Source organism: Diprion similis, chromosome 8 (assembly GCF_021155765.1).
Source record: "Diprion similis isolate iyDipSimi1 chromosome 8, iyDipSimi1.1, whole genome shotgun sequence".
In the NCBI taxonomy this organism is placed as follows: domain Eukaryota; kingdom Metazoa; phylum Arthropoda; class Insecta; order Hymenoptera; family Diprionidae; genus Diprion; species Diprion similis.
In genome coordinates this window covers 10,961,422-10,975,520 of record NC_060112.1, presented here as the reverse complement: position 1 = coordinate 10,975,520, position 14,099 = coordinate 10,961,422, and the positions used below count along the sequence as shown (strand labels likewise).

Genomic DNA, 14,099 nt, shown 5'->3' with positions numbered 1-14,099 from the left:
GCGTGCGATATTTTCTGATCTCCATCAAAGGGTGTCAACTTACTTCGCGTACCTAACAAACAAATGTATGCTGAGTATCCTTTCATCTTCTTTAGCATTTTTTCTTGGTTGTAATTTCAGTTCGTGTACTATAAACCTGCTTTAAAATATCCCTAAGTTGACTGCAGTTTTAGTGGTTAGAATTTTCAACAGCTTACGTTATTATGTAATCATATCATACCATGATAATAGCCAATACTTTGTGATTGCAACATCGATTATTTTTTTTGTTTGCTTCGTTACCATGTGAAAGCAACGATGTTAACAATGGTTTTTGTATACCACGACAAGGACAGGATTGATTTTTCATTTGGACTAATGTCGAAGAATTATCAGACCTCGGGGTAAATTATTCAATATCGTCGGATGCAGAAATGTTTTATGTTCTGTAGGAATCTTGATAAAACCGTAAAAGCAGTCTCACCTATAAGCTACAGATTATTTTTGCACGTGTTATCTATTGATTTCTTTTTTTTTTTTTTTCTTGCTTTAGATAAAATACAGTTGAACAAAAGTTTGCACTTTCTCTACCGCATCTTAATTTCTGAACGTTACATTATAGATGTTTTGTCTCCCAATATTTTGCTCACAAACACCTTTTACCTCCTAATTCATTTCTTGCGGGTAAGGTTTGCTCGTGAAGTAGTGAAAGAAGAGCAAGAGAATATAGTTTAGAGCAGGTAGTAGAAGAAAATAATTAGTACTCAATTTAATTTAATCCTTTCAGTATGCAATTTTTTCCAGTTACTTGTTTTTTTTTAATTCATTATCGCAGCCTTTCTTCAAAATCAAATTTTGGTACATACGTACAACTCTCGAGGTCGATTCTGACGGATTCAAGGCCACCGATGTCGTCTGCTACGCAGGTTGAATAAATGGTAGCAGACAACACCGATGGCCTTGAATCGGTCAGAATCCACGTCCCTGTGTGTACGTAGGTATACGCATCTGTTTTTACCAACTTTTGTTATCCATTGCCATAGTAACGGCTGACCGTTTGTAGAATAAATAATCCACTATAACCGTCAGAAATATCATATCTTTTTTTTTTATAAATCACGTCGCAAAGCGATTTCACGTGGCCATTTTTTCCGGTAAAGTGAAACAACGCAATGTTGAAAATCATCTGTCTCCCAATGTCAGACAGTAAACAACATAACCTCCAAGGTAACTGAGGTGGTATTGCGGTAACCTCATCGCGTGATCTTGTTAAGTGTGCGATAATCCTCTTCTCCAGTCGCGTCACTCTCATCCTTCTTTTTCACTTTTCTATCTCCATCCGCTTTTCATTGAACAAGTCTAACCAACGCACTTCATAAAAGCGGCGTTAATCAATTTTTAGTGGATTGGTAATTGAAAATTGATTCACGTCACTTTCGTCGCTTAAGGGGTAAGGCCACTGTAACGGTCCAAAAAGAAAGGTTTTTTCACGAATTTTTTGCTTCCGAAATTGAAGGTAATTGAAAAAAAACTTTTAAGGGTGTTATCGGGCATACATTAAACTTTATTATCCAATTTTTTTACAGCGAAAAAAAAACAAAATGGCGGTTCCACAGCCATCTTCCCGGGGCATGTTTTGCTTGCAGGGCTCCGCGGCACGCAGCACCACTGCTGCACTTTTGAATCTAGAACAAAAAAAAAAAAAACCGTTAATCTAGAGGGTTATAGCTAGAGAATGTCGATCGGATTTTAAAAAGTATTAATTTTTGTGGATTTGGCGTGCGTTTGAAAAAAAAAAATGATTTTTTACGAAAAAAACGGCTAGTTTTTTGTTAATAAAAAAACAATAAATAAAGTTATTGAAAATCCCGATCGACATTCTCAAGATAATGTTAATTTTCACATCTGGTAAAAATTTCAAGTAAAAAAAATGAAAATTGTTCGAGTGATGCTGCGTGCCATTTTGAAAAACCGTGTTTCGAGAAAAACGCGTTTAAAGTTTTACGACTAGTTTTTTATGGGAAAAAATTAAAAAAAGGAGGTAAAAAAAATTTGTACCGTTAGTCTGCAATTCCAGCACCATACATTTGTCCTTCGATGGCCAAATTTTCGTCTTCTTCGTCTTTCCTGGTCGATTTTTGGAGCGCGCGCGCACTTTTTGCCGCGTCGCTCAGAGATGCCTCGGCGTGCGTGATGCGTTCGGCGTCGGCTTCGATGCAGAAATTATATAATTGGGCACCAATTTCCACCTCCAACATCTTGAATATTTGCAAGACGTTGGTAAGGCCGCCATTGAATATGATATCCGTCAGGGGTCGTCGTTTCATCCCGCCTGATCGACGCCGCGTTGGATACGCGGTTTTCGTACCTTTTTTTCCAAGATACACTCGATCACCCATTTCAACTAACGCGTTCGCAAAATTTCACAGTGAAATCGGAAAAAAAAACCACGGAAAACACGCAAAAATCGTCACTTATGAAGAATGAATCGCTCTTTACTGTGCGCTTGCTGCAGCTAAACTAACGAAATTTTTCTTCATAATGCTCAAAAGGCTCGAAAGGACACGTGGAACAAAAATTGTTCTCGCACGGGACCTTTTTTTTCTTATTCTAAAGGGTTTAAACTATTTTTTAAGCCAATAAAAAAAAAATCGATTTTTCAAAAAATTTACAGTGGCCTTACCCCTTAAGCGGTAAACGGTTCTGTTGAAACATGACGAATAACGACTCGCTGCTAGACCTTGGAGCACACTCCTCATCCAAAAACCACCTTCTCTGGCGTGCGAAAAGGAAGAGAGCGTGGGAGGATCGCAATATCAGATAAGGTTGTGTTTTAGAAAGGTACGCCGATAGGTAGGATCAAGTACCTGGGCATACTTTTTGGCTCCGATTACTCGATGAACACAGTTTGTGTGCAGTTTGAATCGTGTTGGAGCGGGAGGAGTGGCCGTGACCTGTGATGCGTGGGGTGCGGTCGCTGCCCCACCGTGTTTGAACGTATTACGGGTCTAGCAGCCGTCATCGTCTAGTCCGGACTTTGCACTTTATCTCGCTCTAGCTCTCGCTACTTTAGACTTCTCTATTTCTTTTTCTCTCCTCATCTTTCGCTTCTTCCTCGATGAGCAAAAAATTATCCGCGGATTCGGTCGATATATCGCCCATAAAATGTGAAACATCCATTCAACTTTTTTCTAACCCAAAACTGTTACTTTAGCCCAAATTTACTCAAGAGTATAATATCGAAAATTGAAGCAAAATAAATACAAGAAGGATACTGGATTACTTGCAAGAAGTAAAGGACTAAAAAATAAAATACCGAGGAGAAGATACGAAGAGATAACCTTGTACTCATTATCAGTCACGGTATTGATTTGCTGGTACCCACCGCGAAATGGGAATCACTGGAGTACCCAGCTGGTCTGATCATCTTTACTTGGTGATTAATCGTTTTTTTTCACCTCTTATGATCATTTCGTTTTATTTTGACTGTCAAAAATTGTACAACTCACTTCGGACGGGGGGGGGGTTGTTAATGTTAATTTGTTGGAATAAAAGCATATTTTCAAGAATTCTTTTAGAAAATACAGGTTACGCTGGTTCATTTCATTAATTTCCATACAATAATACTAAATTTGAACTACATTTTCCTAAATTCTCATTACAACATATTAATAAATAAGCCGGTGGGAGCAAATCTCTACAGGCGCCTCAAAAAAAAAAAAAAGTTGTTTCGCGGTGAACATTACAACTCGTCACTGGATCATTTGAAACAAATCAAAATGCATTTATTAGGTGAGATGTTTCTCGGGGTAATATCGTCGAGTTTCTTTTTTTTAATTTGTTTAATTTTTTCTTTACATTTTTGATGGCAATTGGAAGTGAAAAACGTGATTTTCGGTTAAAAAATTGGCGAATTTATTGTTGTAAAATTAAAGATAATTTAAAAAAAAAAAACTTACGGTGTTACCTGGTGATTCATGTGTAGAAGTAATGTACAAAATTACAAAAGAATCGGAACAGTTAAATGGAACCGTAACTGTGAAAAAGTAGAGGCATGGCTTGGACTTACATGCGAAATTCACAGCTTTTAAGTTGATTGGATACTTTTGCGTAAAAGTTGAATAGAAATTGTGCAAGATGTTGGATTGAAATCAATACTTGGGGGGAAAAAATGATCCGAAAATTAACTAGATACTGAACTGTCGTACCCATGATTACTTTTTTTTTTTTTTTTTTTTCTCTCTCCTTAACGTAACTCATGTACCAGGAAATCATTTTGCACTTTCATCGCGCGGGGTCGCTTTCCATGTTATTTGAGAACCAATCTGTTCGTTGTAGGTATCTACTTATTGTTAGCCGCAAGGCTGTAGTTGTCGCGGTTTTGCAGTGGCTTGTCTTTAACCACGCTTCGATCTTCGCTTACATTGTAGGTAGGTAGTAGAGCTGCTGCTGCTGCTGATGCTGCGGACATTCTCTTCTCTTCTCGTGTCGTGCGACTCCCTACGCGACGTCCTCGCTTTTATACATACTAGTAGCCGCAACTGATATTTCGACCTTCGTTGAAGTAATCAACTACCTACCTGCATCATCAGTCCTCGATAAATTGGGGACAATCTCTGCTGATTCGCCTTGCCATACTATATATTTCACCCGTTGTGAAATGCCAGGCGGATTTGATTTCTGCTTTTTCTTATTATACATATTATTACACATTTTTTTTTTTCATCCATATGATACGCTATTAATAATGCCAAATCGATTACTACTTCATTCCCCCGCGATACAGAAATATATTCAGAATTATAGATGCCATTCGGTTTTCATAATTCAGCGGGATCGCAATTCTTAAATTTTATGTTAAACCTACGTTAGTAGACCATTTTTAATACTCATTTACCATATATTTTAAACTTTTTTTTTTCATGACCGGTTTTTTTTTTGCCGTTTATTCATAAAAAAATAACTGTGGTATTAATATATTACGAAATCTAATAAAATGTTTCTTGTTTCGTCAATTATCGAAATAACATCAACGTAATAATTGTTTTCCAGTATAATAATGGGAAAATTATTTTCTTGCGTCATTTCAGATTGCACCCTCGGCGAAAAAACTTTGGGGTGTCGACGAAGGCGGGTCCAAAGATGAGGGGGGAGTCAAAGGCGGTGGGATACTTCACCTGGGAGATCATCAGATGTGGCGCGATTCTACCTGGAGTACGTCAGGTAAAAATTTTGTCCGAAGAACGATGACTTTTTATTCTATGCGTATGATTGCAATTCACATCTCTTTTAAAGATGGTTGTTTTTATCTTCGTAGATTTAAAGAAAGAAAAGAAAACACAGAATAAGTACTGAATTTCGTCCTAGATATTAATCGCAATTGGCTTCTCTTCTAATTCTAATTACGAAATTCTTTTTTTCGTAATCTTTCATCACGCCATTTCTCTGATATATTCACCTCGCCTAGCTCGCCAATTGACAGTGCAAATGGTTGACTGCAATCGTGGTGAAATTGTCTTGACCCCGCAACAGTATTTGCCTCATTTACTTTTTCGTAGTATCTCTATATATATATGTATACGTTTAGAATCGCATATATTTGGAGTGCAGAGCCGGATTCATTGCGGCAACATTTAAGTGGAACGTCGATCGCACACTGCAATCTTACGGCATGAAAACTTGTAATGTGCACAAGGTACATGTGGGAATTGCTCTGACATTCCATTTTCGATCGCGTCGCTTTCGTAATCTTGAGATTCCAGTTGGATAGTATCATCAATTTTTTTAATTTTTTTTTTTTTCCAGATTATAATTTTATTATACGGAGTATATGGGGAATTCTATGCGAACTCAACCGATGTCTGACCCTTACTAGTTTTCACTTTTTTCAACATTTTTTCTGAAATTATCCCAACTCCGAAGCATTATCCTGAAATTTTTCAGATATTTTATTCAAGTTGTTAAATATTTATAAATATTGTGAATGATTTTGAAAAGGATTTTTTTTTTAGAATCATCAAAAACTGTATTGTTTTTACCAAACATTTCAGGACATGGCTCATGATGGGCCGATTTTTTTTTTCTTCTAGTTTTTTTTAAGCATTTAATTCTATTGATCAACTAAAATAATTTTTAAACTGTCTGAAAATTACCTAAGGATTCTCAAAACCTCTATTTTTCGCTTCTAACATTTCTACAACGGGTTCATAATGAAGTTGATAAAACAGTTGAATGTACCAAAAAAAATTATACAAAGATCGCTCCATAATCGAACCAGTGTAGAAATATTCTAAGTGAAAAATGAAAGTTTTGGGAATTTTTTGGAAATTTCCAGTACCGTTAAACGATGTTTGAGTTGACAAAAAAAATCGGCTCGTCTTGAAATGTTTAGATGAGAAAATACGTATTCTGAGAATTTTTTGTGAATCGTAAAAAAGGACCTTTTCAAATCACTCAAGATTTACGAATAATTAATTAACCAGTTGAATAAAAAATCAAAAAAATTCAGGGTACTGTTTCAGAGTTGGGACAATTGGAGAAATTTTTTTAAAAATAAAATCAGAAATGGTGTAATAAATTAATATTCAACACGAAACCAGCGTCCGTTTGTTGTTGGCGATTTTCAATACATCGTGATCACGGTTGTGTATTATCATAAATCTCAATCAATTGTAGATTTTCTATATGAAGAATACGTTTCGCAACCCAAGCAATTCAGTCGATATTATTGACAAATTTGTGTGAGTATTTGGCACGTAATTCAGGACGCCCAGGTATATAACTAAACTTACGTGATTGTATTTATTTATTTCGGAGTTGTTAGCATCGGTGGTTTTTGCTGGATTTAATCAATCGATTACCGTAGCAAGTGAGACGAATCGGAGTGTATAGATTGGAAGAAAAGAAGTTTATATAATTGTACTTCCTATTTATTTTTGCCTATCCGTATTTCTAGACGTTTTACGTGTTTTAGTTGACTTACATCTTTTCCCGCCTCTACAAAGAGATTGTGAAGTTTTATTTAAATTATTCTTATTTTATAAATATTTTGTGTTGTATTAGGCGTAACTTAAGTACTGTAAAAATACGAGGATTTTTTTTTAAGACAAACTTGAAATCTGAAATGCGGTGTAATTAAATATTTAGCAAAAGTATTGCAATGAAGTCACTTGTCTTCCTTCTCTCCAATCAATGCTTAGACAGTTTTCAAATTTAATCACAATTCGTAAATTATTTGCTAAAAATTTCATATATTCATGAATTTATGTTCACGTAGTACTATTCGAAACCGATTATTATATTCAGCAAAAACCTTATCACCATCGTATGCTGCATTATGTGTTGAAAATTCTTCTTAACTATTCATATTGGTAAAGAAAAATGTAAGAAATTTATGGTTTGAATATTTGTCTGAAAATTCTAACTGTGATTGACGATGTCCGTAACAGAGTCAAAAGTTGCTCAATCATTTATTCTGACATGCAGTTTGAAAATTGTCACCCGCACCAAAAGACACTGTCATCTTGGACTCGGTTTCAAGTAGTGTAGGATTTTATAGTAAAATCTATTTAAAAAATAAAGAATTACAACCAATGTCATATAAATCACGGAAAGACTTTCAGTAGATTTCGTATAAAAATTTTTTGCAATGTCTGTTAATTTTCGCTACTTGTTCTTCCAATAATTTCCGACTATATTTTACAAAGTATTGCAATTCTAGCGTCTGAGGATCATATATCCAATTTAATGAATGAAATCATGCAGCGTTTTTCGGGTACGATTATACAGTTTGTTCAAGTATTAGACCCTTTTCGCAGCGTTGTGAACAGCGTGAAATGACGGGCAATCGTTCGCTGTGTACACTTATGATTAGATTGTTGGTTTAGGTTTACCCGATGTATCAAAATTTTTACTTTCCAATTAGACAACCGTAGAGTAGGATTAATAAGATGAAAATCTTTAGCATTGCGAGTTGATTCGAAAAATAGTAAAACATAGTGTGTAAGTATTTATAATTCTTATCTACGTTATTCTGTCTGACCTTTCCTCGAAGCGAAAATGCGCTATTTGTAGAATTTCCTCGTCAGCGACCCTGAACCTGTGATAATAACCGAAATAAGTGAGAGTTTCCTTGGTCGATAAGATGGAGAAACGAAAAACCTCGGCGTCGAGCACATCCACTGAAATTATTCTTAGTATCCTATTTTTCCAAACTCATATTGTGTGAGTAATACTTTCCAAATTTACTTCACCTTCAAGATTTTCATCCAACCAATCTGATTACCGATTTGTCCATTTTGAAGGCCGGTTAAAACGGTTGGCAACACTGGAGGACAGTTATCATTTTTAAATCGATTCGCGAATGACGAAAGGTTCATCATCTGATACGCGTACAAAAACTAGTCATGAGTAATCTGATTCTAAATTTTTTCTAATATGATAGAGCTCAATGGTTTTGGGTTAGATAGTAGAAATAACACAACTTCAGCATTAGTGTTTAGCTGTGAATATGGTTTTGCAAACGTGAACGAATTTTTTAGTTGATTCCTATAAAATATTGGATAAATATTCCTATTGAAATAACTACTTGGAATTGGAGTACGCATGCGCCAAGCTTTTCGTCTGTTTATACAGTCTGGCCAACTTTGTTTGTCGGGCTGTACCGCGAACCGGCGCAAGCGTTTCGAGGTTATGTTTACTCAAATGCAGGTCCGCCACATTGTGGCTATCTCCAATTCTGAACGCAACATAACCTCGAGACGCCTGCGAGTTTTGACGTTAAATAGTAGACTACAAACTCGGAGAAAATTAGTTAAATCTACCAATAAAATCACGTGATTTGGCGCATGTGTATTTTAGTGTTCAGTTTCCTGACGTCATCACGGTATGAATATTTTATTGCGTCAGACTTTAGCGATCACTTTATCCAATGTATGATTTTTCATCACTCCATAGAAGCGATATATGTATATATCAGTTTATCACACATCTCCTTATTGGTTCCTTTCCTGTTTGGATCGTCGAGGTTATGTCACGCGGCAAATGGAAGTAAAGATATATTACTCAACATCGTTGATCATCTCTTATGTCTGTTATTTCACTCGCATTTACAAGTCAGTGAGAAAAAATTTCTCCGGACGAATCTTAATAAAAATCGTGATGTAGACGACAGAAACAAAACCATCGAGTGTACCTAAACGCGCGGGTTTCCTTACAGCTCCGTATATACTTATACGTTGATATTAGTTTCTCGGCGAGGAGGAAGTTGTTTCAAACAAATGCGAAAGGTGGTGGGCGCTACTAGTAAACCAGGAGTGCCGGCGTGTGCCTGCTATGCCTGTGTGACGGCCAGTGAAAGAGAAAAGGGGGGAAACAGAGAGCGAGAGGGGCGTCTGGACGCGCGGCAACCGACGGGTGAAACGCGGCTGTTGCCATGGCGACAGACGCTTGTTAAAACGTTCGCTGGTCGTGTGTCGGTGGCGGTGGGGGTGGGTGGAGGCCAACGTCCCGCCGCCACCCAGGGTCGACCCACCCACTCCCGGAGCCACGGGGTATAGTTCCCGATTGATTAAAACCGCGTATTTTGGTGTTTGTATGGATCCAGATTTCGAGGGAAAATCCTGTGGGAAGGTCCCTGGATCATAACATGAATGTAGCACTGTACCGAGATATAGTTGCCGGGTTGCCCACTGCCATGGGTGCGGCATCCGGTGATCTGCGCAGAATTTTGCTCGAGGGAGTCATGAATTTAAGCATGTCGAAATCAAAGTGTAAATCGAATGAATTGAATTAACTGACACAACTTGGGATTTTATTGTTAATTGAGGTAATTGCAGATGTCGTTGGAATCGATACCAATCACTTGGAAGTACGTGATAGAATTGACAAAAATTACGCGTTGAGGGTTGTGGATCATACAGGAAATCGCTTTGAGTCGTGCCGTAAACGCCAAATGGTTTCAATTCGTTGATAGACTTATTCTGTTGATTAATAGTCTCAGTATTACGGTTTTCATGTTCACTGAATTTGAATATGTAATCAGATTTATAAAATTCAAAATCGCGGATTTGATATGATGGATGCAGAAAATTTTAAATCGAAGGAAATCCGGAGATTCTCGTGTTAAAAAAAATGATGTTTCAAAACATTCCTGATTCTTTTTCTATTCATTAAATGTCACCAATCGTTAATTATCGTATGGATATAAGTAGTTGATAATTTTCGGAATTTGGGAATTGAGCGCGATGGTCTGATACCAATTGTAGGAGTTTCTCCCCTTCTCAAAACGAAACCCACATTCATAAATAAGCGAACAGAATGTTTACGAATATTTTTTGATGTACTGTTTATAAAAGTAAGTTTCTTTTTACGTAAAATTGAAATATATTTACGAAGAAAAATTCTCTGAACAGCAAAGAGCATATCGATAATCTTATTCTGTAAATAGGATTGCCGATAATCAATATTTAGAATCCCCCGAAAATTAGGCGTCAGTTTTACACTGAGTTGACCTTATTGATCAGAAATTGAATTCAAACGTGGGTCAGCAACAAAATCGCTAACCAATTTAATTAAGCAACGAATCGATTCCCTTTGTGGATCTAACAAGTTCACGACATGCTGTACGTACAATGTTTTTCGGTGATGGTAGAATAGGTTGTATATTCAATGTATGAGAGTGATGTATGAGAGAGAGTGACATGGAGAGTGTTAATTATTACCATAAGAGGCCATTGAAATAATGTGTCACGTTTTGCTGATCACGGATAGTGGGAGAACAGGGAGTCAAAGTTGTGCCATAATTTGTTACATCCGAGGGACAAGGAAGAAGAACATGAAATATTGCGTCACGTTTTTCACTCATAAATTCAAATATGGCCAAAACGAGGAGATTATATTTTCAAACGGGGGAGTTCAAAAGGCACAATTAGCGATTTATCATAATTAAAGAAACTAGTAAGCTACAACTATAATTTTCGTTGTTGATAAACAACGAATATGATTCCGGGCTGTAATACTCGCATAGTGATCTACGAATATTAAAAATTTTTCTCGATGTTAGTTAAACTGTATTAGGAGAGAAGATGTGAAACGGAGCAACAATGCAAATTTTCGACACATACGAGTATATCCGAAATCATATAATCCCTTATGAATTTACAAAGTCTTATGCAATTATTGCTGTGATTTGAAGCACTCTTTGCTGAATTCAAGTTGTTCTATTCTTTTCTATTGTTATTTTGAAGAATTGTAAATTGCTTTGACTATCAGGTGTCTAATACCAGTGATTTCCAAAGTGAAAATTCTCGAAAGTTTGTCTCCCAGTGACTACCATAAACACTGTTTCTGACTAGACATGCTTTTCAGAATAAACTGTTTGATAAAGATCAGATTAAAGAATCTGTATAAAATTTTGCATATTACGAGTAAAAGTAAGGTTTAAACGACAAGCTAAAAAGCTGCTCCAGTTGCTCCAAATTACAGTAATATTAAATACAAAAGGAAATCACTTTTCGCACGGATAGTGAACAAATTTTCGTATCTTTCCTCAGCGACGAGTCGTTGGAAATTTGTAACTGGATTAACCAGACGAATGTTCATTATCGAAGTATGACTGCTATTCATGCATGGTATTTAATATTTCACGGTTGAATCTGTTCCAGACAATGCAGTTTCGCAACCGATCTCAATGGGCACAGGAAGACGTGCTACAGGATACCACCACCACGCTTCCGAGGTTGGGGCGGTTCTCAGTCCTAGAGGCAGGTTAGTAACTGGAATATTGTCAAATCGCGTTTCTCTTTCAATGCGAATGGAATATTATCACGTGCCGCGTTGTGGCCGCAACCGCTCGTCAGGCTGCATTGAACGAAGATGATTTTGTCACGTCGAGGGGACTGCGTGCGATACAATAAAGTGTTACGCGCGAAACTCGGTGCTATTCAAAATGTCGCCGAATCGCGAGGAGTTTATTACCCGCCTGTTTAACAAAAACGAACCGAGTGTACGATGATTTTATTTTACAATTGATTATCGATTAATGGCTCGGCTTATTTATTCTTCTAAACATGCAGTTTTATAGTCTATCTTCATAATCTCCTCAGTTTTCCAATCTAAAGTCGATAGTAAATAATAAATATTAACGATTACCGGTCAACCAGACTCCGTAAACGACGTTTTCCTTCACTTTTTCCCGTTGAACTGAGCCTAATGAACTCACAGAGATTCGTTATTTATTTGTGGAAATTTTTACAAGTTCAATCTTGTCGTAGCATTCGATTTGTCGAAAGGATGTTAGGGAGATGTAAAATAACAGTTTTTGATTCAATCACGCTTTGGATAGTTGTATTCTGGCGGGAAAAATCATAAGTTGACTTTCAATTTAAGTAGACAATCGAATTCGATAATCGTGAAGCTTTTTGTCGTTGAGACTCTACAACCCGATTAACAGTAGCCGAAAACGAAGTTTTACATGTAACATTGCTTCAACTTACTCAAATTTATAGCAAAACGACGCGAAATGTGTTTCAAAATAATCGAATTGTGAGTTGAAAAAATTGCGCAAAAAAAAAAAATAAAATAAATAAACAAAACATCGAAGTTGAGTTCAGCAGCAAAAAACGATTATTTCATAATCCTGCGTGAACCGGGATGATAAATATTTTCAGTAGTGGGTCGTTCGTCAGGGTCGAGATTGACGTCATGCCTGTAATTCGGACACATTCAGCGGGTGTGCAAAAAGTTGTTTCCAGAATAAAAAAAAATAAAAAAATCAAACGAACTAGAAAAAAGACCAAGAGATGAAAGAAAGGCCGAAGGGGGAAAGGGAGGGAGGAAGACGCTTCAGATACGTCTCATTGCCGGCTGTAAATCTATCAATTGAACACAAACTGCTCCCGCTTTCCAGATTTCACCCCCCCCCCCCCCCCCCCCCCCTCCAAGTTATTCAATCCAGGATTATTTCACGTCTCATCTCATCAACGCTTATTATTATATTTCAGCGAAACTGGAGGTCTCGGCGTTAAAATGGTCGAGTACGTTCTGGGATCAAGTCCCACCACCCCAAAAGACTTGGAGTCTCGAATGGGCACCCTGAGATTGGTGAGTAAGCTTATAATGTATGGTCCGCAAGGATTTTGCATTATGTATATATATATCATTGATGTTATTTATCCGTCGAAGGTTTTCACTAACTTTGTCTCATCTGCTTTGTTCCTGATCTACATATCGTTGTACGTTGCGATCTTTTCGATCTTCGCGAATTAACAGGGCGTTTATATATTTGAATGATGATCAACAGCTATGTTATCACATCAATATTTAGCCTACCGTTAAGTCAATTACTCATACAGCCGTGTTGTTGTTTAGCTTATAATAATTAACTTCATATTTGATTCGATAATAAACATTAATCAATCGCACCTCTATTCATATCATTATCCGTACTTATTTTTCTTTGGCATACTACTAATACTTGTCAATGTATAATATTTTCGTACGATGTCAAACTAGTCGTATAAAATCTAGAGCGGTGTTATAAAATCCATTAATTGCACAGCTGTTCCAATGAAATCTCGATTATATGTACGTACTGTTATACGCTCGTTTTTTACTGTAACTTTTATCAACTATCGAAACTCTAATCATGTACAATAATCTTCCAAACTTTGAGTCAATCGAGAATTCAAATATTTTTTCAGTTGATCGTCGTAGATCAGAAAACAAGAACAGAAATCTTCAGATATTCGATTTGTAAAAATTATTTTTCACCGCGATGTATTACGGAGAAAGAATTCAAGAGTCGCATCAAATTTCGGACAAGATTTGTACCAATCTAGATATGTAGATGTACAATTTGTCATCCGAGTCGAAAAGTGGGAACTCGTTTGTCGCAGGTCAAGGTTGGGTAGCCTCGTAATTGGGAATTGCAAGGTTGCACCGTCCACATTCATACATGCATCATAGTTTTGCTTGGCTCTATCGTTGGAGCGCAATTCGCGTCTTGTTAGCCGGATATATCATCGTTGCGCGTACTGAGTTGCCAATTTATATATTGTGTGCGCATTGGATTCACTTACGTATTGTTATTGTTTTTTTTTTTTTTTTTTTTTTTTCTGTCG

General features: G+C 36.8%; 1 protein-coding gene across 4 annotated transcripts in view; it reads left to right on the top strand.

The window, feature by feature from the left end:
• LOC124409643 (maternal protein pumilio-like) overlaps positions 1 to 14,099 on the top strand; it is a 99,748-nt gene that overhangs the window by 24,299 nt on the left and 61,350 nt on the right. For all 4 annotated transcript variants that reach the window (XM_046887395.1, XM_046887396.1, XM_046887394.1 and 1 more), the window contains 3 exons: positions 5,070 to 5,202; positions 11,643 to 11,745; positions 12,981 to 13,080. In XM_046887395.1, coding sequence (XP_046743351.1) covers positions 5,070 to 5,202; positions 11,643 to 11,745; positions 12,981 to 13,080 — 336 coding nt within the window. The remainder of the gene's footprint in view (positions 1 to 5,069; positions 5,203 to 11,642; positions 11,746 to 12,980; positions 13,081 to 14,099) is intronic.